The sequence below is a fragment of the Oryzias latipes genome, chromosome 10, assembly GCF_053564925.1.
Source record: "Oryzias latipes strain Hd-rR chromosome 10, Olatipes_Hd-rR_3.1".
In the NCBI taxonomy this organism is placed as follows: domain Eukaryota; kingdom Metazoa; phylum Chordata; class Actinopteri; order Beloniformes; family Adrianichthyidae; genus Oryzias; species Oryzias latipes.
The window spans coordinates 28711771-28735664 of record NC_136246.1 but is presented as its reverse complement, the minus strand read 5'-3'; the positions used below and the strand labels follow the sequence as shown (position 1 = coordinate 28735664).

Here is a 23894-nt window from a genome sequence, read left to right as displayed (position 1 = left end):
ATACTAATCGGCTAAAAAAAGTTTGAAACTGGTTGATTTATATCATCTCCAGAGTTATGTTTTTTGAGAATTAAATGTTTTGTATCATCTGTACCCATAATTATGTACAAAAATCCAGAAACACAAACGCTACATTAACTTTGTGATTTATTGCTCATATAAATGCTCTCTAAACAAATTGGTAAAAATAAAATCTATCAATTATAAATAAAATCACAATGACTTTTACACGAAATTATATTGCACAATTATAAGCTTTGACGAGAATCACAGAAACACAAATGTTGCTCAGGTTGTGTTTAAGAAGGTTCAGTGGTCTGAATCTTTGGAGGTCTATAATCTTTGAGTGTGTTCAACAGTTCATCTGCAGACCACCTGCCTCAGAAATTTACTATTTATCTGAATTACTTTGTCATTGTTTTTGTCATTTAGAACATTTTAATTCTGCCCTAGAATTTATCCAGATATGTAGTGCAATTGGAGGGGGAAAAAGGAAAACATGTAAATTACTGAAAAGTCAAAAATACAGTTTGTACTTTGTGAATGAGGGCTAAAAATGTGATCAGTGTAATTAAACAACTTCCCCGAAGAAAAGTCAAACCCACGTTCATTTTTTCCCCCCTTTAGTTTAAGATTTGCACCAGTGCCTCCCTTCAAATCTGCCTCATGATGGCTCAGCTTTTTTTTTTCTTTTTTCACTTCATAACACACTAATATTAACTGAGACGGTGTGAGTTTTAAAGCTGGCCAAAAGAGTTGCTGTCCATCAGAAGCTTCATTCTCCCGGCTGGAATGGCAGTGTGTGATTGGTCAGGAACGGAAAGGCCAGGAAAATGATCTGGTGGAACCTCAGAATGAGTGTGAGTGTTCGTCTTCTGTGCATGGTCAGATATTGTCCACTTCTGCTCTGAGTTCAGGACATAGTTCCTTGAGTAGCATTTCCATCAACACCTGAAAAAGACAGTGAGACAAAAATTCTCACATTTCCTACAGTGACAGAATATATCTGGTTGTTTTTTTTTTTGTTTGTTTCATGGGACAGTTTGGCGTTTTTTCTTACATAGAGAAGATGTTTGTTGGCATTAGCTTCCTGCAGTGCATTGAAGATCTTGATGATTCCATAGCGGGCATTCTGCTGGCCAACAAGATTTGCTAGTGCATCTAAGGAATAAGAAAAAAGAAAGGTGTTCACACAAAACAACATCTTTCACATTGTACAGAGAAGACAAAAACGTACAACAGAATTTATCTTTTTATTAGTCACGTCAACTACAAAACAGAAGGCCCTATCACACATTAACACAAAATTTTCCTGTCAAAAGCAACCAGTCTAATTTCATTAGTTCTCCAGGTGTTAGTTCACACAATAAGTTCCTTTAAACTGTCCTTGTGTTCCCTTTCACTGGATTATATAGTCTTTATCAGTCAATAAAATAAGACTTCCTTCACAGCAAGAATGTCACAACACAATGTTGTGAATATGCTTGATTACAATTCAAATGTACTCATATCAGACACAGGCAAAGCCCTCACAAACACATTAAGATAAGCGCCAACAAGAATTTACCATCTGAGTTTTCTCCAAGTATGATCAGGAACAGTACAGCTGACAGGTGGGCAGACCTGAGGTTGAATCATTGACTGCATAAAAGAACTGGACTGAGTGAGTGTGACATCACCCATAGAAAATGGCTTACTGCCAGCCCCAACCAAATTAAGTCGATTCACTCGCCATTTATTTTGCAACGCTGCCGTATTGGAGTCAAACGACCTCAGTGAGCAGGGATTTCTCCAAGTTAGCCTGAATTAAAGTTTTTTGGCAACAACTCTCGCCAATCAGTGAGTGAGCATATTTGGAAGGCCACACCTCAACACGAAATCTGGCCATCAAACGTTTGGAACGTGGACGTGGGGGCTAGCAAACTGAATTATCTAAAGCGGATGAATTAGATGCTGGGTTCGATTCCCAGGGGGCGCAGTGAGCTTTATCCTTGTAAATATACGTAAAGTTCTACGCACAGCAACATCAAATATTTGGTCAAAGCGTATATTATCAGACTCCGTGAATTAACAGAGCACAGTTGAACATGTCAGGTCTCTTTAGTGTCACCCGGCTTTTAGAGCAAACCATCCTAGACAGAACTTGTTCTAGACAGAACTAGTTCCGTTATAATTATTCTTACATCCAGAGATGGAACAAAACGTTCTAGTGGAAGACGCTGTGTCTCGCAGCAGGACAAAAGCAGGGCGAACAAGATGGGAGTGTGAAAGCAGCTAGGGACTGATGAGACATGTCTGCAAGCGTTTCCACCTGGAATATTGTCTAGCAGCTTCTGTTGAGCCCTCTCCTTGGTCTCATGACGCTCAGAATCAGTTCGACTCTCCAAATGTGGTGCCAATTTCCCATCTGGCCAGAAGGTGTCCCTGAACACACTGATGTAACACACCAGCATCTGCTCACTGAAGATCCAGTTAACAGTGTCTCGGATCTGTCTACAAAAACAAAACACACAGTTTATGTTAGCATCAGAACTTTAACGTGAAAATGATCGCCCTGTGAAATGCTTCACTGCACAGCTCAATACATATACAACTAAATAATAAAAAGCTGCAGCAACTCTGACAAAAACATCTGTAAAATGAATTCAGAGACTCACTAATCCAGTAAACTGACTTATCATGAGGTACAAAAGAAATATTTAAATATAAAAATATATTTGCAGTAATCGAATTGATGGAATGTCGCCTTTTATGTTTTAGAGTTTTAGTATGTTTAAGTCATACTCACTTGTTAATAGTTCGTCCAAAGGTTACTTGGACTAGTGCAATTAGAGTCTTCCTTACCCACTTAAACACTAAGAGGGAAAACAGTTGTAAGAAAAGGAATTTGACATATAACATGCAGGTTTTTTTTTTAAAGAAAACTACTCACTTCCTCTGAGTTCAAAAATCTCCCCTATCAGCATAAAGCAAGGTTCAGCCAAGGCATTTTTCCTCCCGTCTGTTTCATCGCCATAGTCTGACAGATCACTGTCTTCATCGCCGTCCTCCTTTGAACAGTGAGTGACAGGTAAATGTGAAAGCAAGATGGCTACGAGTCTCAAAAATGACATGGCAGCTGTGTCCAAGCCTTTACCTCAGTGTGGGAGAAGAAATCTCCAGGAAGTCTCTCCAGAAAAGAGGCCAGGGAGAAAGACGACTTCTTCTGAATAGACATCACCTTCAAAAATTCAACAGCACATTAGTACTTTCCCACTGAATCCTAACTCTAATATCTTAAAGCTTTTTTTTTTTTCGTTTTTACAGTGTGGGAAATTAGCTACCTTGAGATGCTCTGGAGATGGGCTGAGAAACGCGTAGAGCACCTCAGACTGGCACAATCGATCATCTGTCAGCAGACGCTACAACAAATCAATGGACAAGGAGGATTTAATAAAAAAAACAAGAAGGAACTTTTCATTTAGGCTCTCCTCTTTCTTAAGCCTTCGTCTTCGTCACATGCACCCACATGTGGGGGTTGACCCTTAAGGGGGCTGTGGGTTTTTGGGTAGTTGAGGGTCGAGGACAGAAGCGTCTGTATCTTAAGGGGAGGCAGGTGTGTCTTGATGTCTCCTTGAGACTTGTACAACCACCTAAAGGGACATCATTACAATGGAACGTACAAATGTCTTTTGTGCAGTAAGTGTATCATGAAGTTATTTGTTTGACATACAGGTGATGCTGTCGTAGTGTCCTTGCTTCACACTCTAGGTGTTCGTAATGTGTGGGTACTGGCGCCTTACTGACCACCCGCAAAAGCTGAATGTGTGTTGTGCCCGTAGGACACCTGTAGGATGTCTGCACAAACTATGCTCTGATTGTCTAATTTCCTCATTTATAACTGTCAGGCTGCACGCAAAGAGTCCACAAGAGGCATGCACTTATCACATGAACAGCGCGCAGGATTTGGGGGGACTGAAAAAGATCAAAAATCCGTACAACATGCCTGCACAAAGGGAAGTCCCTTTGTTACCATTTGGGTTTTTTTGTGTGTTCACTACGATCTGTCACTTGCAAATCTGCCCATAGAAAAAAATGTGTGTGACCATGAGTACGAACAACGGCAGTCTTAAAGGTTTGCGTGGGCCAAATGTTTGCCCGGTTTTAACCCCGTGAGGGAAGTTGGAACTAAAGCTATCGAGGAGTTTTAGGATAACAAGCTTTAAACTAACCTACATTCACTACTCAAGAATCTGCTGACATTTTATAGATGACATCTATTGATTTAATTATTAGAACTAGTGACATTTTTTAAATTTCTCCTTAAACTTTGGCCTGAGTTGATCAGATCAACTGACCCAAATTGAACCTCAAGATTATTCTATAGGAAAATAAAAAAGCAAAACAGTGGTTTTAACCCTTTGATGCTTTAATGTTAGGAATCTTTCTGTGTTGAGAAAGTTTAATAGGATATACCGTAATTTCTGGATTATAAGTCGCTACTTTTGTCACAGGCTTTCAACCCTACAGCTTATTCAATGATGCGGCTAATTTATGCTTTTTTTATTTATTTTTTTATGCTTTTTTTCTAACGGCCGCTAGGGGCGCTCGAGCAGAAGAAATACGGTAAATGTGTCCAGGAAGATGCAAGTTTAATGTAAATTCCTGCTTTGTGAATGAATAGCACGAACAGACCCTCATCATGAAAAATGATGAAAATGAAAAAGCTCAGGAGTGAATTTGCCTCAGGATGAGAGCGACACTGACAGCGACAACGAAGGAGACACTGAGAGTGTGTGGCGAAGAATATCTGATGCTATTCCAATCCGACACTGAGGAAGAAGACTTCCATGGTTTCAGTGCACAGGAGGAAGATGAAGAAAGCTCTCAGTGACTTTTACGTTTATATTTTTTAAACCAGCGCTGTGTTACGGTGTGTCACTGTTGTGCACAGCGCTTGCCTCTTGGCGCCATGCGCCTCTGCGCATAGGCGCATGCTTTTTTCTTTTCTCCCTCCGCAACTTTTACCAGAATGTTTTTTTAACCAGCCCTGTTAGCGCTGTTACTACCATATTGCTGCCGTGTCACAGGCACCGTTTGGAAAGAAAAGCTCAGGTATATCATTAAAACTTTGAAAACTCTTTCTGTGTACCGTCTTTCTTTGTAAATATTGTTGCACCTTTCTTGCAAATACTTTTTTCTTTCTGACGGTGGTCGGAAAATGCAGGGGAGATCCTCTCCATCTTTCGGGGTTCACTTCCCCGTTCGGACCCTCAGAACCTCCAGAACGGGTGAATAAAGAATCATGAACACATGAACACTAACCCCCCACACACTTCTGCTGCACGCTCTCGCTCCCTCCTACACACACACACACGCACGCGCGCGGTTTCATTACATACACATCCTCATTCTACAACACGTTTAAATGTGGGCACATGCGGCTTGTAGACCGGTGCGGCTTCTGTATGTACAAAATGGGTTATCCTTTAAAAATGTAATGGGTGCGGCTTATAATCTGGTGCGCTCCGTAGTCAGGAAATTATGGTAAGCTTTTAGGTTTATTGTTTACCTGTAGAAAGGCATTGAGCTGTGTTTTACTCTTTTCCAGGAACTTCTGGTCAATAGACTTGAAGGGAAGTTTACTCAGTGATGGTACCTGGAGCTTCTTTAGTGAAGGAAAACACTGGAAATGAGTGAGAAAGAGTTCAACATTTTGGCAGAAGTTTACAGGACAAAACCACTTTTGGGTTTTTAAAATCATCACCTACTCGTTTTTTCAGCTTTTTCTCTTGCGGATCTGAAGAGATGAGACCAAACTTAGATTTAAAGAAGTTACCTCGGTAAGTTTCCGGTGCAGAATCTGGAATTCAGAGAGCTTCCGCTGAACGCTCCATCGACTGTTTGGCGTTTCCTCCCCCTCTGTGAGACTCACGCATACGCCGTAGCAAGCTACAGTCTCACCGCTTTCCTCTGCAGCCTAAAAAAATACAAAGAAAGAGACAAAGTGAAACTGCATTCATCCATACATTATGGAACAATTTTATTGCATATTTTGCTATTCTGCATTTAGCATTATAAGAATTACGAGGAGATTGATTGACAGGAGGACTTTTCAGCAGTAATGTTAACAACCAAGTAGAAACAATTCAGCTGCTTCTGTGGTTGAACATTTATTTTTCCCTAATTGAATTTGCTGTTCCGCTTGAGTGATCACACTAGTGTCCGTTATTTCTCTCATTAAAGCAAATGTTTTAAAGGACTTTTGGGTCTTCGGATCAATTAAACAGTAAACCAACACAAGGTCAAAACTACAGAACAGGATGAAAGAAAAAAAAATATTGTGACCTCAGCAGATGTAATGGTAGCCTTCCAGTGCCCCAGATTTTCACACCACCAGTCTGTTCTCGTGATATGCTGCTGGAGTTCGCTGTGCTCCTTCTCCATGGCTCCGATTTCCTCCTTTAGCTTGCTGACTATCTGTAAATGCACATAAGACAGCATGGAAATCAAAGTTATATACTGGCGTATATAACGGAGTTCCTCCTCACTAAAAATGTGCAACCTGGATCTATGAATCTATTTTTAAAAGCAGTTTGTTGTGTTTTTCTCAGGTGGGTGGAAAGAACAAACTGTTCTTTAGTTTCTAATTAAAAAAAACACATCTGATCTGAATCAAGTTGTGACCTTAAGAGTCTAAATCTAGAAGTTTTACAGTGAAGTCCAGCCCTAAAGTGCTATAATCCAATGAGATCAACTAAAACATGACTTTTGATGCAGTATTGTTACATTTCTGAAGCGTCTGCTTGTGATCGGTTACCTTTTTGTCTGGTTTGGGGGCGTTTTGAATGGAGCCCAGAGCCTGTCTCTTGTACTCCAGTTTGTCGTAGAGTTGGCGTAATTTAGTGGCAGCATAGCTGGCCTGTTCATTGATTCCTTTAGTGCCCTCATCACACTCCTCTTCTCCTGCATCAAGACCCTGGCACTGCAGACAAAAGGGTACAGACCAGCTATTATAAAGACTGACTCAAAGCATTTGACTGCAGAAAAACATAAACAAGTCTTCTTCGTTTATGTGTGCGCAGCAGACCTCTTCCCCCTTCTCCTCTGGGCTGCCCTGCGACTGGCAGTGCTGCTCGTCTCGTCTGATCAGCTTGTCGTAGAGGTCAGAAACCAAGAAAGAAGGATAGTACCGTTCTCTCATCGTCTCAGCCACCTACAGGAAATGTGAGCAAAGTTTTACCATAAAAAAATAAAACTGTGAGATACATTTTTAATGAACACAGGGAACCGCAGACCTTCCAGTGTAATCTGTTGGTCACTTCTTCAGACATTTCAGACAAATGAGTACTATTTCAATAATCTCTGTGGAGCCTTGGTTGTGGTTTGGTGCTTTACAGGTGAACCAAAATAAAATGGAAAATGTTACTTACCTGCTCTTGGAGTCTAACAAAGACCTGTGTTCCTCGATTTCCCACCAGGCTTTGCTGGATTTCCTTCAGAAGAAACTTCTCGACTTGAATTTCCCTATTTTCAACAAAGAATTTCTGATAGATCTCTCCAACGATTTGGGGGACTTCATTCTGCCAAACACATGAAAAAAAAATATGTTATGTGTATCTTTTCTTATAAAAAATCTCCCAAGGTTATTTAGAAATTGAACAGCACTTATCACTCAACATGCAGAAATGTTTTTATTTAGATTAGCAGGGAAGCTAAAAACAAATATAAGGAAAGACATAAATGACATGATCTTTTTCTTTAAGATTCTCTTAAAACAAATTTAACCTCCAAACACAGCTTTACAAAATGTATCATCTGATTTTTTAGCTTTTAAAATAACAATAACAAGCAGTTGTTGGGATAAACAATAAAATGTGTTGAAAGAAAACCTTATTGGCAGTTTTCAAAGTTTCCACAAGTTCCCAGAAGCAGATTAGAGCTCTTTTGTCCACTCTTTCCATGTAAACTCTGAAATGCTCTCTGTAACCCGGATTACACAGAATTTCATCAAACTGCAGTATCTGCATGAGAAAAGAGCAAAAACAAAAATATTTGTATTGTTTTTCAAGGTGACTTTGAGGCGTTTTTACCATTCTAAGTGATTTTATATCCAAACGAAGCGCACCTTTTGGCTTTGAGGCTCATCGCTGTCGTCGGCTCCTCCGTCCTCATTATTTTCATAGTTGGGTCCACCGAGCAGCCGGATCCGTTTCTCACATTGTTTCTTAGCAACAGTCAGCTGATTGATATATCGCTTCATATCTCTGGCCCTCAGCAGATCTGCCTTCATGGCAGCAGACTCTTTACCTTTTCGTTCTAAAAGCGAGCGACGATGGAAAGTTTTAAAAATTCCAGTTACAGTAAAGGCATCATATTTGTCTTGTTTTCAGGGATTTGCTGCCACGCAATTGTGCAATTATTTTACCTTTCTGCTTTTTGAGTTGAGGCAGGGTGCTGATGGTTGTGGCGTGGATAATTTCCACCACTATCTGATACCTAACAAGGAAAATACAGAGAAAGAAAAGACATCAAGCAAGCCAAAATTCTCAGATAAATAAGCAGAATAAAACTGAAAGAGAAAAATATGACAAAAAAATCACACCAATTTTCTGTGTACCGTATATATAATACATAATCAGTGAGACAACACTGACGGATTGTGAAAATGCCCCAATAACGATCTGTAGTTTTTCAGTATAGGTAAAATCCCGATCTGTTTCCATAGTAACTGCTCTATGGCAAAACTATCACTGGTTAGCCCGTCTGTCATCCTGAATACACACACAGTAGAGTGAATTTGGGAAGGAAGGTGCAGTTTCATGTCGAGTGTGTGTGTACTTGTGAGTGTGTGTGTCCCTTTGCTGTCATGCCTGAGTTGTTTGAGGAAATCGACATCAGTAGAAGTTGATATCAGTTTGATGAAGTCTTCATAGGAGGCAGCGTAGGTGTAGGCTTTTTTCTGCTGCTCAGCCTGCTGCTCCCTCTGCTCCAGTTGAGACAGCAGCATCCTATTTATGGAGTCTGGATCACTGAGCACCTCCACCAGAGGCTTCAACACTGAGAAACACAGGCAGAAACAACACATTCGCTTTTTGTTCTGCTAAAACTGTCTGAATGCCATCATTTGGGTAGAAATCACTTGTTCTATCAGAGGAAATACCATATTATACAAATGATGTTAAACGAATGACAAGAAGTGAGGGAGTTTGTGTTTGGAGGACCTTTTCATTTGTTCCAAACATTGACTGTATATGAGGGTTGGACTGAGCGACCCCTTCCCCCTTGACATTTCAAACAGGAAGTGACCACAGGCTCCAAGTGGCCAAAATACCATAGACTTCTTCCGAGAAATAAACAGCTATTACTTATTCTATTGTGCTTTTTTTAACATCTTTTTTGTTAATCCTTCTTTTTTCAGTAGTAAAAGTTATTCAAGTTATTAACTGACCGATCAGAGGCCTCAATAAAAGTATGTAGTCTCACGCTGAACGTTCAAAACTTTTAACAGATTTTGTGTAGCGCACTTTCAAATGGTAGGAGAGTGGCTTCCAAAAAGCTCACCCCTGATTGGCGAGAGTGGTCACATGAAAGTTTGCCCCACACTTTTAATATTGTGTAGAAATTTGGAGCACTATTTATAAAACATATTTAACCCCAATCCTACCGTTACCAAAGAAAACGGCAATAAGAATCATTACAAAAAGTAAATGTAGAGATCCCTCAGGTTCATCATTTAGTCATTTGAAAATACTAAAATTTAGTGACCTAGTTCAGTGTTTTTAAACCAGTGTGCCGCGGCGGAGATAGTCAGGTGTGCCGTGGGAAATTGCCCTCATTAACTGATCTAAAAACATTTACCATCTCCAGGTTATCAACTCTTTGTTCATCCAAACAGGCCCTGATAAAACACTGAGTAGTTAGAAATATGAAAGATCGTGAAATACTTTTTTCTTTGCGTTTACCGCAGGGCTCCAGACTAACTTTTTTCACTAGGAGCACTGTGGCCCCTAACTGAAAATTTTAGGGGCACAACCAGAAAATTTAGGGGCGCATACCGTAAATCAACATGCTAACCAAATCTACTAATTTCCACTGTATTATGAATAAATACTTTAATAATAGATGCAGAAATTACAATGTGCTGTTTCAAATTCAGTGTCACATTTTAATCTGCACTTTTGAAGATGCAACAAGAAGGTAAACTGACAGCACCATCACTGTCATGACAGTACAAATAGTAAAGAAAACAGATGGAAATGTATCTTTGTGACACCAAATAGGTGCAGCCAAGATGCACAATAAGTGTGCTTGAGATCACCCAGGTGAACTCAACGCTGCGCAGATCACCTGGTGTGAGACATATATTTTTGTTTTTGCTCTAACATCAACTGTCAATCATCGCAAATATATCGCGAGAAAGGGGTGGGAGCAAGGGGCAAACCTACCCGGACACAGCTGGAAACTGAACTGACTGAAAGCTGCCCTACAGACTACAAAACAATGCATTATGGGACATGTGTCCTGATGGTTTTTGTAGTTGAGTGATAAATTAAAATAATTTAAAATACCAATTCATTAAAAAAAAAGGCTACATACATTACAAAACATTAAAATAATCATAAACATATAACAACACAGATCATACTAAGGAGGAGAGAAATATTAAAACTAAATTGAATGTTAAGAACAACCCCCCCGGCCTGGTCTCCCCAACGATCCAGGCGAGGTGCCGGTTCATGTCAAGCACGTCTATCGTTGCATTTCCCCACGTATTTTCAGTGTGTCTAAAACTAATGTTGTTTTTGCCCGCACGTGTTTAAAGTTCAAGCCCCGTTAGCTGTCACGCATGTAGGTGTGGGACATTTATTCTCCTCAGCTGACCCGACTCCCGCGGGACGGGAGCGGTGTGCTGCCGTAACGGCCGTGCATAACCGTTTGATGCGCCGCCGTAACCAAAACCTAAACCTTCCTCCGGTTCTGTGCGAGACAAGTTCAGCACAGACTGCATGTATGTAGAAAATTACGAGCGAATAGATACGTTCTAAAAAGGAAAGTAAGGAACTCCTTAATGTGGTCCGGGGAGGGGGCTGTCAGGTTTCCTGCTTTCAAGTCCTGTCATTGCCACGCCCCCAAGAGTCATATACCCCACTGTGATTGGTTGGTCATCTCTGTGCATGACAATGAAAAAGTGTCACTCATTAAAACTGGCGGCCTGCAGTATCATTAAACCTTCATATTAAGGCGGGGGCCGCAAAATATCATCTTGGAGACTGCAAATAGCCTGCGGGCCGAGAGTTTGAGACCCCTGCTGTACACTCTGGCACTGGTACACTAGCAGCAGGTCGGAAGAATGAATCTATAGTTCGCTTCCTCATAGCTCAGATGCACGCACAGGTTGTGATGATATTTTTCTCCGTTTCCTTCCGACAGATGTTACGCGCGCTCGATTATCTCTAGGCCCCTCCCCCTCCACGCATTTTAGCCACTTAAAGTGGCTTTCCCTATTCCTCTCACACGCATTGGCCGCCTCACAGACGGGCATCACGCGAGTGTGTGCTCGCGTCTCATGAGTATGTGCTCGAGTGTGTGTGTCTGCCTGCGTGCGTGTGCGCTCTCGTATCATTGATTATTTCATTGATCATTGACGTGCCCCTTCCAAGTTTAATGTATAAAAAAATACGTAGGGTGGGGGAGGCAAATTTACTGGTCGCACATGTGCGACTGGATGTAAAATTCAGTCGCACACTCTCAAATTTTGGTCGCAAAATGCGACCAAATGGTCGCAGTCTGGAGCCCTGGTTTACCGTATTTGATTCTATTAAAGACACTTTGAAAAGAATGACAGTACCGGGATTTAGCCGCAGCTATAACTGTTTTAGGAAAAGTCCCGCCCCTTTAACTGTCTCCGCCAATTATTCTTGGAGGCTTAATCACACATCATCAGTCTGACCAATCAGAACTGGTTAAAGTCTTCACTTCCTTGTTTCGATTTAGCTCATAAAGTCTCTCAGTTCTAACAAAAATACCAGCTAAAGCTCATATTTAGCGGTGTAGCTTTCCACAGAATCCGGTGTCAGACCGGGGAACAAGTGAACAAAACAATGAAGCTCAGAGACGCCAGTCTTTCTGCTCTTTCACGGCAGTTTTCACACTACATCTACCATGATGCATTGGGTTTAAGTGGCAGCGTCTCAGCGCACAATGAGTCTTCCTTTAACGTCTTGAAACCACAACGAACACATCAAACAGTTTTTAAATCTTCTAACTTAACTTTATTACATCTTTTAGAAAAACATCTGCAGCTTCCAGCTTTTTCTGCCACAATTATCACAAAAATGCACGTGAGATTGCAGAGGGGCTGTAGAATCAACACAGACTATGAGTTTCTCCTTTTTTTTTTTTTGTATGCTGGTGTGCCGCGGGATTTTTGTCAAGGTTAAAGTGTGCCGTGGCTCAAAAAAGGTTGAAAATGAATGCTAAAAGTGAACCCAGTATAACAACACAACTGTCTATTATTTTGTAAGATATGAATCCTAACCTGCATTTGTACGCAGTACATTTTATAAGGCTGCTTTAAATGAAGCGTTCTTTATTTATCTGTCTATCAAAGAATTGGAGAGCTTCTCTTTCTCATTACTGTCCCATTAAATGTAATCATCCCTTATTAGACTTGAAAGGAGAAGTCCTTTGTTGCCATATGAAAAAAAATTAAATAATCTAGTTCATCTTAATAAGATAATAGCTTTATATCATCACATGTAACTTTATGAAGTTATTAACGTGTTTAGAAGAGACAACGGTATTTGATTCAGCAGAAGTTTGAGTGGGCGTGATGAGAACTTTCTTCAACTTACAAAAATGGATCTAAGCAAAAACTTTCTATAAACAACATTTTCAAGCCTTAATAACAGGTGCAGCTGAGTGTCATGCAGCTCATCGGTACCTTTGGAGGTGATGACCTCTGTGAGGCAGCAGCGTAGCGTGTGTGACTTGGCGTCCTTTTGCGGCAGCAGACAGAGCAACAGTATTCTTGCTACACAGCGCAGAAAGGCCATCTCCAGATCTGGGCTGACCAAGCAGGGATGGAGGGGAAAAGGCCGAGAAACTTCCTCTGGTCTGGAAGCACAGAACACGTGACACGAGATTCTTTTTTTTCTTCTTTATTTAGATGTTATTCCTCCAGAGCTTAATGTCTGATCATATCATCTGACATGCAGCCAGCCTGACTGGAATCATTAGTTATCCCTCAATAAATGTGTATGTCCATGTTCCCTCCTTAAACATAACACGCATTCTTTAACTACAGCAGATCCTGGAAGCCAGACGTGTTTGATCCAGCTGTGAGGCTGACTTGTCAAGAAAATAGAACTAAATGAGGTGTATGAATCATCACTCAGTCTGTCAGCTCCGTCCACATGTTGCTGAAGGAAGCAGGAGTTTAGAACTTTAACGATTTCTTTTTACCCTCCTCTGAATTGCAGTAATTTGACTCCCTCTGTGTACATAAAGTGATGATGCTGGATACGGACACTGGTGAGGCTTCTCGACGACAAATCAGAAGTGGACAAACATCGGTGAGTCATGGCTCTCAGGCTGCCTGTCGATGCTTTTAAGCACCACCATTTTTTTAATTGAGTTTTTCCTCCGATGCAAACACTGCCCCAAAACCACACAGGCAACAGCTGTGCGCTGTTTTACCTTGCAGATGCGGCCTTGAGGTCGGTGAAGTGTGTGTGAAGGATGCGGATGCTGTCGTAACACACAACGTTGACGAGGTTGATGTCGGCCAGCCTGGACCTCAGCTGGCCGATCATCTGCCACCAGTCCTCCAACAGCATGGAGTAGAGCTGGCCCTCATCCCGGCTGAGGGGGGCGTACCAGGAGAGGATGTAATCTCTGTAAGCATAGTCAAACACTGGGGGGGGAGAGAAATGGAAAGATTAGAGGACAATACAAACACCCCCGCAAGCAGACAGTAAAAAAACAAAACAAAAATACTGTACATGTTTTAATTAGACTTTTTTTTGGAAAGTCTTTAACTTTGTTTTCCTGAAAAGAAGAGCAGTTTTACTGCAGCAAACTTGGCCTAACCAATGAACACAAATAGTTCAGCAGGTTTCATTTCCCCAAAGGCCAGGTGCAGCAGCGCCGACGCTTCAAAGGACGGATCATTAGTCTATCACAGGGATGACTCATAAAACACACAAAAAAACAGACCATTCGTCACATTCAACATGAGGCAAACGCAGGCAGCCTGTGGGAGGACGACATGCACGCTCTCATCCCTCTCCTCAGTGTGAAATACTTCTAAAGGTTTAGATTGGATCATTTATTGGATAATTACATCTGAGCTAAGCCTATTTAATACTCTACACAATCAATATGCATCCTGCAGAGATGAGACAGGACATGGTCTCTCCTTTTTCCTATAAAAAGAGCAGAGTTGTTAAGTGTTGTAAGGATCAACACCAATAATTAAAAAAAAAAAAACATTTGAACATTTACTTAATTTCTCTTTATGTTTTTATTGTTTTGCCAGGAAATTGAACTGCTAAATTTACCGCCTTCAGATAATTATAATATAAATGAGTTATTAATGATAACCCATCTTGAATAGTAGAAAACTTATCTAGTTTCTCTCCGATAAAAATGTGTTTTTGGTGTTCGTGTGTCTGACGATGGAGAACATATATAAAAAAAATGATGCTCAAATTTGCATTTCTGAGTATTTCTCTACTCAAAGTGTTGGGAATCAGGAGCAGATGAAAAAAAAAAGCCATTTAGATCACTCAGATACTGCTCGCCATTTTTGTTGCACCGCTAATGTTAGGTTGAGGGTGTGAGAGGCTGTAAGCTAGCAGGAGAGTGTGAGTGCTCTTAGTTATGGGTGTCGGGAAGGGGGGTTGGGGTTGATTTGCAACAACGATGCCATATCTCAGAGGCAAATTTCTAATGAAATCTGCAGACTAAAGAGATGACGCAGGTTTTTTGGATTTAAGCCCCAAAAAAACTGCATAATCTTAAATAAAAGACCACTGGGAAGACATTTAGAAAAGATTGAAAGATGATCAAAGTGGGTCTCCAAACTTTGATCGAGTTCCTGATGGCCAGATATAATCAAGTTTAATATTCATTCAGCAAAAGGAACAATTTATTTCCTGAAATTTAGCTAAAAAAAGACATTTTTAAAGGCCTGGGAGCTTCAGATGGTGCATATTCACTCTTCCATGACCCAGGTCAACCATTACTCACTCAGTGCTCCAGGCTAACAGAGCTCTGATGTTTACAACTGTCCTGTAAGTAAGATAAGTAAGCCCCTATGTGGCTGAAACAAAGGGACTTTACTAAAACTGGTTTGCATTTTTTCTATTTTGTAGCAGTTGTATCTAAAACTTCCTTAACTTTATATAAGTAAATTACTAGTTCAAGTAAGGAGAAGCTAAAATATTTAAAGACCCACTCCGACCATCTCTTGTTATGTTGAAAATGCTCCCAGTGGTCTTTTAATGATGATTATGTCATTTTTAGCCAGATCAATAAACCAGTCGTTTTTTTTTTGACAAAGTTTCTGCAGAGCGGCAGGAGTTTATCAGAAATTCACCTCCGAGTTGTGGGCAGGATGGTTGGCGCGGTGCAACTCCCCGTCCCGTCCCCGTTGCTCAGAGGTCAGAGCAGGGAGCTTGTAGCCCTCCTACAGTGTTTCCCACATCACAAATAGGATCTTTTTCAAAGAACATTTTGTTGCCTGCTCCTGATTCACAAATATTTGGAAAAAGAAATACTCAGTAAGGCTATTTTGAGCTTAATTTTCCTAAATGATGTCAGAAAAACTCTATAAGAACATTTTAAAAACAAGTTTCATTGGAGCATAATTCAGTAAAATAAATGTTAAAACTTCCTGACACATAATGGTTACCTTTCAGAGACTTAATCTGAGAACACAATTGTGTTCACTAGATTGGAAATGTAAAGCTTCTAAGTGTCTACATTTACCCTGAGGGTCATGACATCCAATATAGCTTATCGTGTTCCCTTTAATGAGAAAGTTAGATGCTGTGAGCTCCTCCACACTGTGATTATTTACCTTCTTTCAGAGCTTTGTCCACATTGTGGGACACCACGACTCTTCTGCTCTGACTTGATTCCTGGGCTGGCACCAGATAACGGCCCTGAAAAACAACAAAAGCATTCGGTCTCTAAACTTCAAGAGCAGAGAAGAAGTACAGGATGTAAACGGTAAGTTGGTCAAGGAGCAGGAGACGGAAAACGAGCCTGAAAGTGTCAAGGAGAATGCTTCTATGATGACTTTTGTGCAGATCATCGATTGCTGGAAGCAGAAGCGAAAGATGCAAATCCCAAGATGCAATAAAAGCTCTATTTTAAAATGCAGCATCCGTCTACCCTTAAATTTAACACAGCTGTACGTAAAGTTTAATGCATTCAGTTTTAAAAAAGAATCATTTATTGTAAGTTCTGTCATTGAGTTTCTCCCAGATAAACTTGTTTTATTAGAAAAAAAATCTCCACAAACGTTTTCCCAAAATTAAAATCAGTCTGACTCGATCTAATCAGGATTTTAATAAAACCAAAGACATTTTTGTTTTGTAGTGGAGGGCTTATTTTCTTCATTTTGTTGAATTTAATTTTATTTTACGGAGGTGGCAGATTAGATCACAATAGTTTAATAAGATTCAATTGCTTCTGGTTTCAAAGCAAATGTGATTATTAATTCTGAATCCGTCGTGGATGATGCTTTACTGAAGGAATTCAAACGCTGCTTTGTGCACTAATATCACAACATTTCTTTACTTCATTTGTATGTGCGATTTTAACACATTTAAATCCTCCATCAGTCAAAAAAAACAATCACAAGGCTAGACTCCAGCTTAGTTAGTTTTTCTCATGAGAATCTTCACTTTTTGCCATCTTTACTGCTAATCAACAATCAGACAGTTATGATTGGGATTTTTAACACTAAAAGATCATTTAGATTAAAAATCGGTTAATACCAATCAGTGGGTCGTCCAACAAATCCTGTTAATCCCCATTAAATACAAAATTCTGACAAACAAGGCATCAGTGTTTGTCTCAGCTCATGCGTCAACCACACGAATGTTTGTGACAATCTCGCTCCAATGTCAACATCAATAAATCATCAGTACACAGCAGCACACAAAGCCTCTGAAAGGCAGCTGCTAGGCTGCAGCTTGCTATTATTAGGACTGCTGTTTTTTTATTTGTTTGTTTGTTTGTCTGTTTTGTTTTGAGCTATGGTAACAAATCAATTTCCCTTGTGTGGCATCAATTCAAGTTATATTCCTATTCCTAAATGAAGAAACGTTTATTGTTGCAGTGTGTATTGAATGTGTGTTTGTTTGTTTTTTAATAGAGATGTGATGCTTTTTTGTTTTATAGGACGGTAAAAGGAAGATGTGGGGGGAGCAGAAATGCATGGCCAGAAAGAACGGACTAAAGGCACAAAAAAAAGACACAAAAGGAAGATTTCTATTTAGTCGTTAAAGCAACACATAATCAAAAAAAGAAAGGAAATCCTTTAAATGAATCAAATTTAATCTACAAACTTGTCTTGAAGAATTCCAATTTGTGTGGTGAAATTATTTCTGGCAAATGCAGTAAAATTACCAAAAGTTCTAATAATCGCTATACACGTGCGTTTGACAAATGATCTTACCACAAGCTTGTTGAAGAAGTCCAGCCTTGCCATGCACAGCCTTCTGTTTCTGTTAAAGCTGCTGACTTTGACAGGACTTTTCCTGACCAGCAGAACAAAGCTTCCAGCCAAGAAACACAGCAAGGCGAATGAAATGTAGATAAACAACTTGAGGAAGAAAGAGGTGACAGTCAGGCCACCCCAAGCCAGCTGAAAGACAACCGCTGCCACCACGCCCAGGCAGAAAGCCGGGACGAACCGGAGCGATGTGTCGCTGGTGGAGGCTGGGGTGGCAGACATGAGCTCCTCTTCTTCTCCTCCGGCGCTGCTGCTCCCTCCTCCAGCCTGTGGTGTAGTGGTAGTTGAGGGGGTGGGCATCCTGCGACCCCACCATCCATATATGAGTCACTGCTGCAACTTGGGTCCCCTCGTCTAGTAGAAGCCAGATCTCGGTGGTGAGCGGAGAGCGCACAGTCTACTACAAGACGGTCTCCAGGACGAGGCATCCCCGCTCTGACATTTCCTCGTCGACCCACGCCGCTATGTTTTCCCCGCTCCTAGTACTACTAGCATCGGCCCACCCGGTAGCTGTAGCGCGCGGCTCCGGGAGCTTGGTCATCCACTAAACAGAGCTCCAGACGACACACGTACCCAAATAGTCTCGGGGGGATAATGACAGTTTAGTGGATAGCATGTAGAGAAAAACTTGGATTGATGGGTAGGAAGGATGGAGCAACTGTGTCACCTTGGCGACGAATAGGCGGAAGAGTAGCTTAGTGACGGTTGCTAACCGACCGGGCTACCTCAAAGCTAGCCTTACGAGGAAGTAAATGTTTCCTGCGACAAAAGACGCCGCTTACTAAAAATATACCTAATTATATTTTTCAAATACATAAATAAAACTTAAATAACTGTTTTATGGGTGACTGCTAAGCTAACAGACAACAAGTACATAATTAACTCGCTAATTTACACATTGATCAACATCAGCTAATGTTAGCTTACTCACTTATCGTTTAAAAACCTGTTTTTAAACGCATTCTCGCGATGTTTTCCTTTAAATGTACATCCGAGAAATTACAGCGATTGAAAAGTTGCGAACCCGTCCGCAAATATTTAAAGACCGAAATCAGAGAGATGAAAATAATTGTTGTGGTTTGTTTTTGTTTTTTTCCCTCCGTGAGCTCCAGCTGACCGAAAAAAAATCTCTAGACGCACAGTGACGCCAGCCAATCAGCGTTGGTAACCATTAACATTTCGTTAGTTCTGGACACCACTAAAATTTGCGTGGACGGGGTTTTTAGAAAGAAACAGCTGAATGAGTCATTACCGTCACCGCCCTGCTAACTGGCTCCACCGCATGTCATAATTAAACGTACCACAAGAGAAAGCGAATTTCTCACAGAGATTTAGACTTGCTGGGTTCCTGTGACGCCAGACGGGTCTGTCAGATGAGATCTTACAAAGACGCCTTTCAGTTTGAAAACAAAACTCTTTGAATTTTTAAAGGGGAATTCATTTCCACAATAATTAGATGCAAATTAGTCAAATAGTTAATCAAATATTGCATTTTACTTGAACATAACAAAAGAGAACTGGACTGTTTGATTATTCCCTCATTTTTTAAGAGATGTCTGCTACTTTGAAGCTGGTATATTCAGCGACACGCTGGTGACCATCAAAGTCTTCCAAGTTGATCCTCAAAGAATAATTTCCTAAAAGCAGAGAATATAACAAAAAAAATGTAAATTGCTGTGAGTATAACATTTTTCCTTAAAGACCCACTCTGATCATCTGTTAATCTATTTTAAAAGCATTCTGCTTCTGATTTCCAATGATTTGAATAAAGAAATACCCAGAAATTCAATTATGAGCTTCATTTCTTAATACACGCCCCCCGTCATCAGAAAAATGACACATGAACATGTTAAAAACACCAAAAACACATTTAGAATCAGAGTGGGTCTTTAAAGAAATAGTAATGGTGTTTCATCTCAGTCAGGGATATCATCATAAACTGTAAACAACTTTTCACCAACCCAAAATAAGACAAAATTAATTAAAACACGTTTTGATCTGTTGCTTTTTGCCTTGAGGGAGTAACTGAGTAATCAGTTTTTTATTGAAATGCTTTCTACCGATTGGCTCTTTTTTAAGAGATGGATTTAATCTGCTTTGCTAATTAATAATTCTTTTGAATTGGATGTGTGTCCAAAAAAGCAAAAAACATGCAATTTTAAAAGTCCATAAATTATAAGCTTAGAAAAACATTTAAATGAATTTAATTTAGTTAGTATAATGTCGTTTTTATATGAAAATTTATTTGGCAAAACAAGAGATTAAATGTAGTTTAAAAATAATATCATACAAAACAATTTCATAGAATCATACAAGTGAGAGGAAATCACTGTTTAATTAGTGCATAAATTGTGGTTGTACAAGAAATGTAGCGCATAGTCTACATTAAAAATCTGGATTATAAACATAAAAAGACTATGTAACTGCTGTTTTAATACACTCAAGGCACTTTGTTTATACTATAGAAGCTGATGGTAACTTTTGGGAAAACTGTTAAATCTCATAACATGGGTAATACTTTAAAGTCTTATTCCAATCATTTGTTTTTCTATTTTAAAAGCATTCCAAGTGATCTTTTAATGATAATTATGCAGTTTTCTAGCCAATTTCAAAAGACCTGTTTCATAGTTTCAGCAGAGCGGCATGAGTTCATTAGAAATTCACCTCTGAGTTGTGAGCGGGATTGTTGGCGCAGAGCAACCCCGCCCCCCTTCCCCTCCCCGTTGCCCGAGATCTCTCTGTTTACACGTCTCCTGCCTTGCAGCCCCTCATACCACCAACTTAACCTTACCGGTGCAACAAAAAAGGCGAGTAATATTAGAGGACAATTTTAAGCCAGCTAGAACAAGGAAAACAATCTACCGTAGATATCTGCATTGGAATGGAGCAGAAAGGGAGCTTGAGGCCCACTCAGTGCATTTCTTACATCACAAATACGCTCTTTTCCAAGCAGTATTTTGTTCTTCTGCTTCAACTTATCAATGCAATTTGAGCTAATTTTTCTTCGTCATCATCCTCTTCAGAAAAATCCCACAAGAACATGTTTAAAATACCAAAAACCACAATTTCCATCAGAGTCGGTCTTTAAAGGCTAAAAGTCAGCTCTTTTTTTTAAAGTCAAAGCTGTTTGAAGCTTGTTAGAATGAATTGAAAAAAATATATTTCCCTCCTTTTAAAATAATGGCTTTACTAAAGTTTAATGCAATTACCTAATATTTAGATAGTCAGATAGTCAGACTCGATTAGATAGTCAGTCAGACTCTGACAATGAAGTTCTTACATGTTTAGAGATGTGAGTTACAGCATTTTTATTTTATTTTATTTTTTCTCCACCACTCCAAGGCTACTACAATTTCCTTTTATCACCGTGTCACCATGTATCACCAATGACAATCAAGGATTCTGATTCTGATTCTGATTCTTTTTCTTCCCCTGGAACTTAAACCTCTGTGAGAATTATATTTTTTCCACAAATCTGATGCTTCATTCTTTTTTTATTTAAAGCCAAATATATGTATACCTGTATCCTCCCTACATAAGGACAGTCAACACTATGAATAACAATCAGAAAAAAAAGCAATCTGCATCCTTATTGAGTCCATCCCTTTGTTCCCACAAGATAAAGTCTACTTTATCAAATTTAAGACAAATTAGGTTGAGTTTTTGTCATTGTGTAACAGAGTTACATCACACCAACGACTACCTTAACAAGTCACGGGGCTGAACGGTTTCTTCCTCATGGGAAAAAGGTTCAAACTAGGATAGAGGAACTGCATTGGGGTCATGATTAAAGTCACTGCGTCTCAGCTTCATGATGCTTGTCTTCAATGAATACCACCACCCTTTCCAAGTAAACCAAACAACCCCGTCGTCAGTTGCAGCACTGTAGTACCCACTGGGGTAGTACAAGCCATTGAGATGGGCAGAGTGGCATCTAGAGAGTGAAGAAACAATACATTTTTACCTGTAAGAACTGTTAGGTCAATGTGTTTTGTTTGGTTAGATTGTCAGACTCTGATGATGAAGCTCTTACTTGTTGAACCACCAGCCTCCTTTGTCTTCTTGTGCACAGTTGCCTTTGTAGTTGTCGTTGTCCTGGTCGTAGGTGCTGAACCTCATGCCCTGATGGCTGGCCCACCCCGACACGCCAACCTGATGACTTCCAGACAAGGCATCTCCAGCTGTACCTGCATACACTCCAAAGGAAAGTTGGTAGAGTTCCTGCAGTGAGGAACAAATCAGAAGCAACTTCGCGTTAAGGCATTTGCGAAGCATTTCACACAACCATTGAAAGAGATGACAATGAATACTATAGGATTGTTACTTTTTCATCTGCTACTTTGAAGCTGGTATATTCAGCGACACGCTGGTGACCATCAAAGTCTTCCAAGTTGATCCTCAAAGAATAATTTCCTAAAAGCAGAGAATATAACAAAAAAAATGTAAATTGCTGTGAGTATAACATTTTTCCTTAAAGACCCACTCTGATCATCTGTTAATCTATTTTAAAAGCATTCTGCTTCTGATTTCCAATGATTTGAATAAAGAAATACCCAGAAATTCAATTATGAGCTTCATTTCTTAATACACGCCCCCCGTCATCAGAAAAATGACGCATGAACATGTTAAAAACACCAAAAACACATTTAGAATCAGAGTGGGTCTTTAAAGAAATAGTAATGGTGTTTCATCTCAGTCAGGGATATCATCATAAACTGTAAACAACTTTTCACCAACCCAAAATAAGACAAAATTAATTAAAACACGTTTTGATCTGTTGCTTTTTGCCTTGAGGGAGTAACTGAGTAATCAGTTTTTTATTGAAATGCTTTCTACCGATTGGCTGACCAGGCAGTTAAAGGGGTGAATGCTTCAACAGGCTTGTTTCATGTTTCTGTGTATAGGAAAATGTTCTTTTTCAGCATTCATACAGTAGATAGGATTTGAATTAGAAATCCTAGAAACCCTTCCATTTAAAAGTTAATAAAAATATGAACCTTGTGCAGTGATGTAATGCAGATTGTCATTTCCCAGCCAAAATTCTTCAACCATGTCTCCAAATCCCTTTTTATATTCGGCCCAGGACCTGGTGAACGAACAGAAATGAACTCAGACCAGTTCAGGAGGTTTTACTGGATGATTTTGCTGTAGAAAAACGATATTGTGTGACATGTGGACCTGTTAAATGTCTCGGTTCCATTGATCCTCCTTTGTAGGACAGTCCACCCCCCTCCGTCAGTCATATCACAAAACACCGTGATGGGTCCAGGGCTTCCTTTGGGTTGGATTCTGTACAGGCCATCGAGTTTGAAGCCGGAACGGAAAATCTGTGAGCAGTCTGACAAAAATGTCTTTGTTTTTTTTACAATCTATTTATTTTGTCACTGCTTCTGCGACACAGTACAAAGAGTTTTTTTTGGCTTTCAAAGCCGTGGCACCAACCTGTGAGCTCTGTATCCTGGATCTGGTCGACTCTGGCTTTGCTCACGTTGCCAGGTTGGTTTTGCAGCTGTAATTTGTGTAGGAGTAGCTCTTGTTTTTGAAGTTGGCTCTTCAGGAGATTCTCCTGCTGCTGCAGGCGGGTTAATTCTTGATGGCAGCTCTCTAACGCCTACAGATGTGAGCATTCAAAATATTACTTTTTGTTTTTGTTTCTTTTATTTTTCTGATTATCCTCATTCATGTCAGTTCTCTGCTGTATTTTCTGCAACAGCAACATGAAACAGTTCCATGCTAAATCTGCAAAAATTAAAATGCAAACAAGATTTTCTAAATTTAAAAATAAACCTTCATGCTCACAACACACAAGAGAACATAATAACCAAACACTGCGTGTACTCACAGATAAAGGCTGAATACAATCTGTGATGACGATCAGTCCTATGATCAGCGACACAAGTGGGGCTCTCATCCTCTTCTTCTCTGGAGATAATAACTGCATGGAGCTAATTGAAGATTTATATTCTTTTTCATCGGTTCTTATCCGTTTAGTTTTCGGCCAGGAGCATCTCTCACTTTTCTACTGCATGTGAGCGGGAGACAAGGACGAATCTTAAGAAATTTTTGATTCTCTACGGTTGTAAAATACTCAAAATATTCAGGGAGTGGCCAGAACAGAAGCCGGGCCAAGCATTGTACGACCATGGTAACAATATGAAACAGT

The 23894-nt window shown here is 40.0% G+C and overlaps 2 protein-coding genes across 2 annotated transcripts; both read right to left on the bottom strand.

Moving 5' to 3' along the window:
• Nucleotides 1–130: 130 nt before the first annotated feature.
• snx25 (sorting nexin 25) lies at nt 131–18920 on the bottom strand. Its single transcript, XM_004073621.5, has 21 exons — nt 17675–18920; nt 16067–16151; nt 13681–13897; nt 12926–13098; nt 8853–9039; nt 8408–8478; nt 8108–8298; nt 7872–8003; nt 7413–7562; nt 7070–7195; nt 6800–6964; nt 6328–6459; nt 5819–5959; nt 5552–5665; nt 3324–3401; nt 3137–3220; nt 2933–3050; nt 2789–2855; nt 2312–2493; nt 1061–1161; nt 131–951 (listed from the first exon to the last, which is right to left on the bottom strand). Exons 1-21 carry the CDS (start codon nt 18029–18031, stop codon nt 886–888), a joined length of 2937 nt encoding a protein of 978 aa, XP_004073669.1. The 5' UTR covers nt 18032–18920; the 3' UTR covers nt 131–885.
• A 2288-nt stretch (nt 18921–21208) lies between these two features.
• fgl1 (fibrinogen-like 1) lies at nt 21209–23816 on the bottom strand. The gene is made up of 7 exons (XM_078953733.1): nt 23574–23816; nt 23174–23342; nt 22910–23069; nt 22729–22817; nt 22056–22144; nt 21765–21952; nt 21209–21665 (listed from the first exon to the last, which is right to left on the bottom strand). Exons 1-7 carry the CDS (start codon nt 23670–23672, stop codon nt 21488–21490), a joined length of 972 nt encoding a protein of 323 aa, XP_078809859.1. The 5' UTR covers nt 23673–23816; the 3' UTR covers nt 21209–21487.
• Between the last annotated feature and the right edge of the window lie 78 nt (nt 23817–23894).

Excerpts from the sequence above, each read along its gene's own strand:
- fgl1 (XM_078953733.1), bottom strand. The coding sequence starts at position 23,672 with ATGCAGTTATTATCTCCAGAGAAGAAGAGGATGAGAGCCCCACTTGTG. Across the intron at positions 23,343-23,573 it reads ATTGTATTCAGCCTTTATCT|GCGTTAGAGAGCTGCCATCA; the intron begins GTGAGTACACGC and ends TCACATCTGTAG. Across the intron at positions 22,818-22,909 it reads GGAACCGAGACATTTAACAG|GTCCTGGGCCGAATATAAAA; the intron begins GTCCACATGTCA and ends TTCGTTCACCAG.
- snx25 (XM_004073621.5), bottom strand. The coding sequence starts at position 18,031 with ATGCCCACCCCCTCAACTACCACTACACCACAGGCTGGAGGAGGGAGC. Across the intron at positions 5,666-5,818 it reads TGCACCGGAAACTTACCGAG|TGTTTTCCTTCACTAAAGAA; the intron begins GTAACTTCTTTA and ends ACTCATTTCCAG. Across the intron at positions 2,856-2,932 it reads GATTTTTGAACTCAGAGGAA|TGTTTAAGTGGGTAAGGAAG; the intron begins GTGAGTAGTTTT and ends TTTCCCTCTTAG.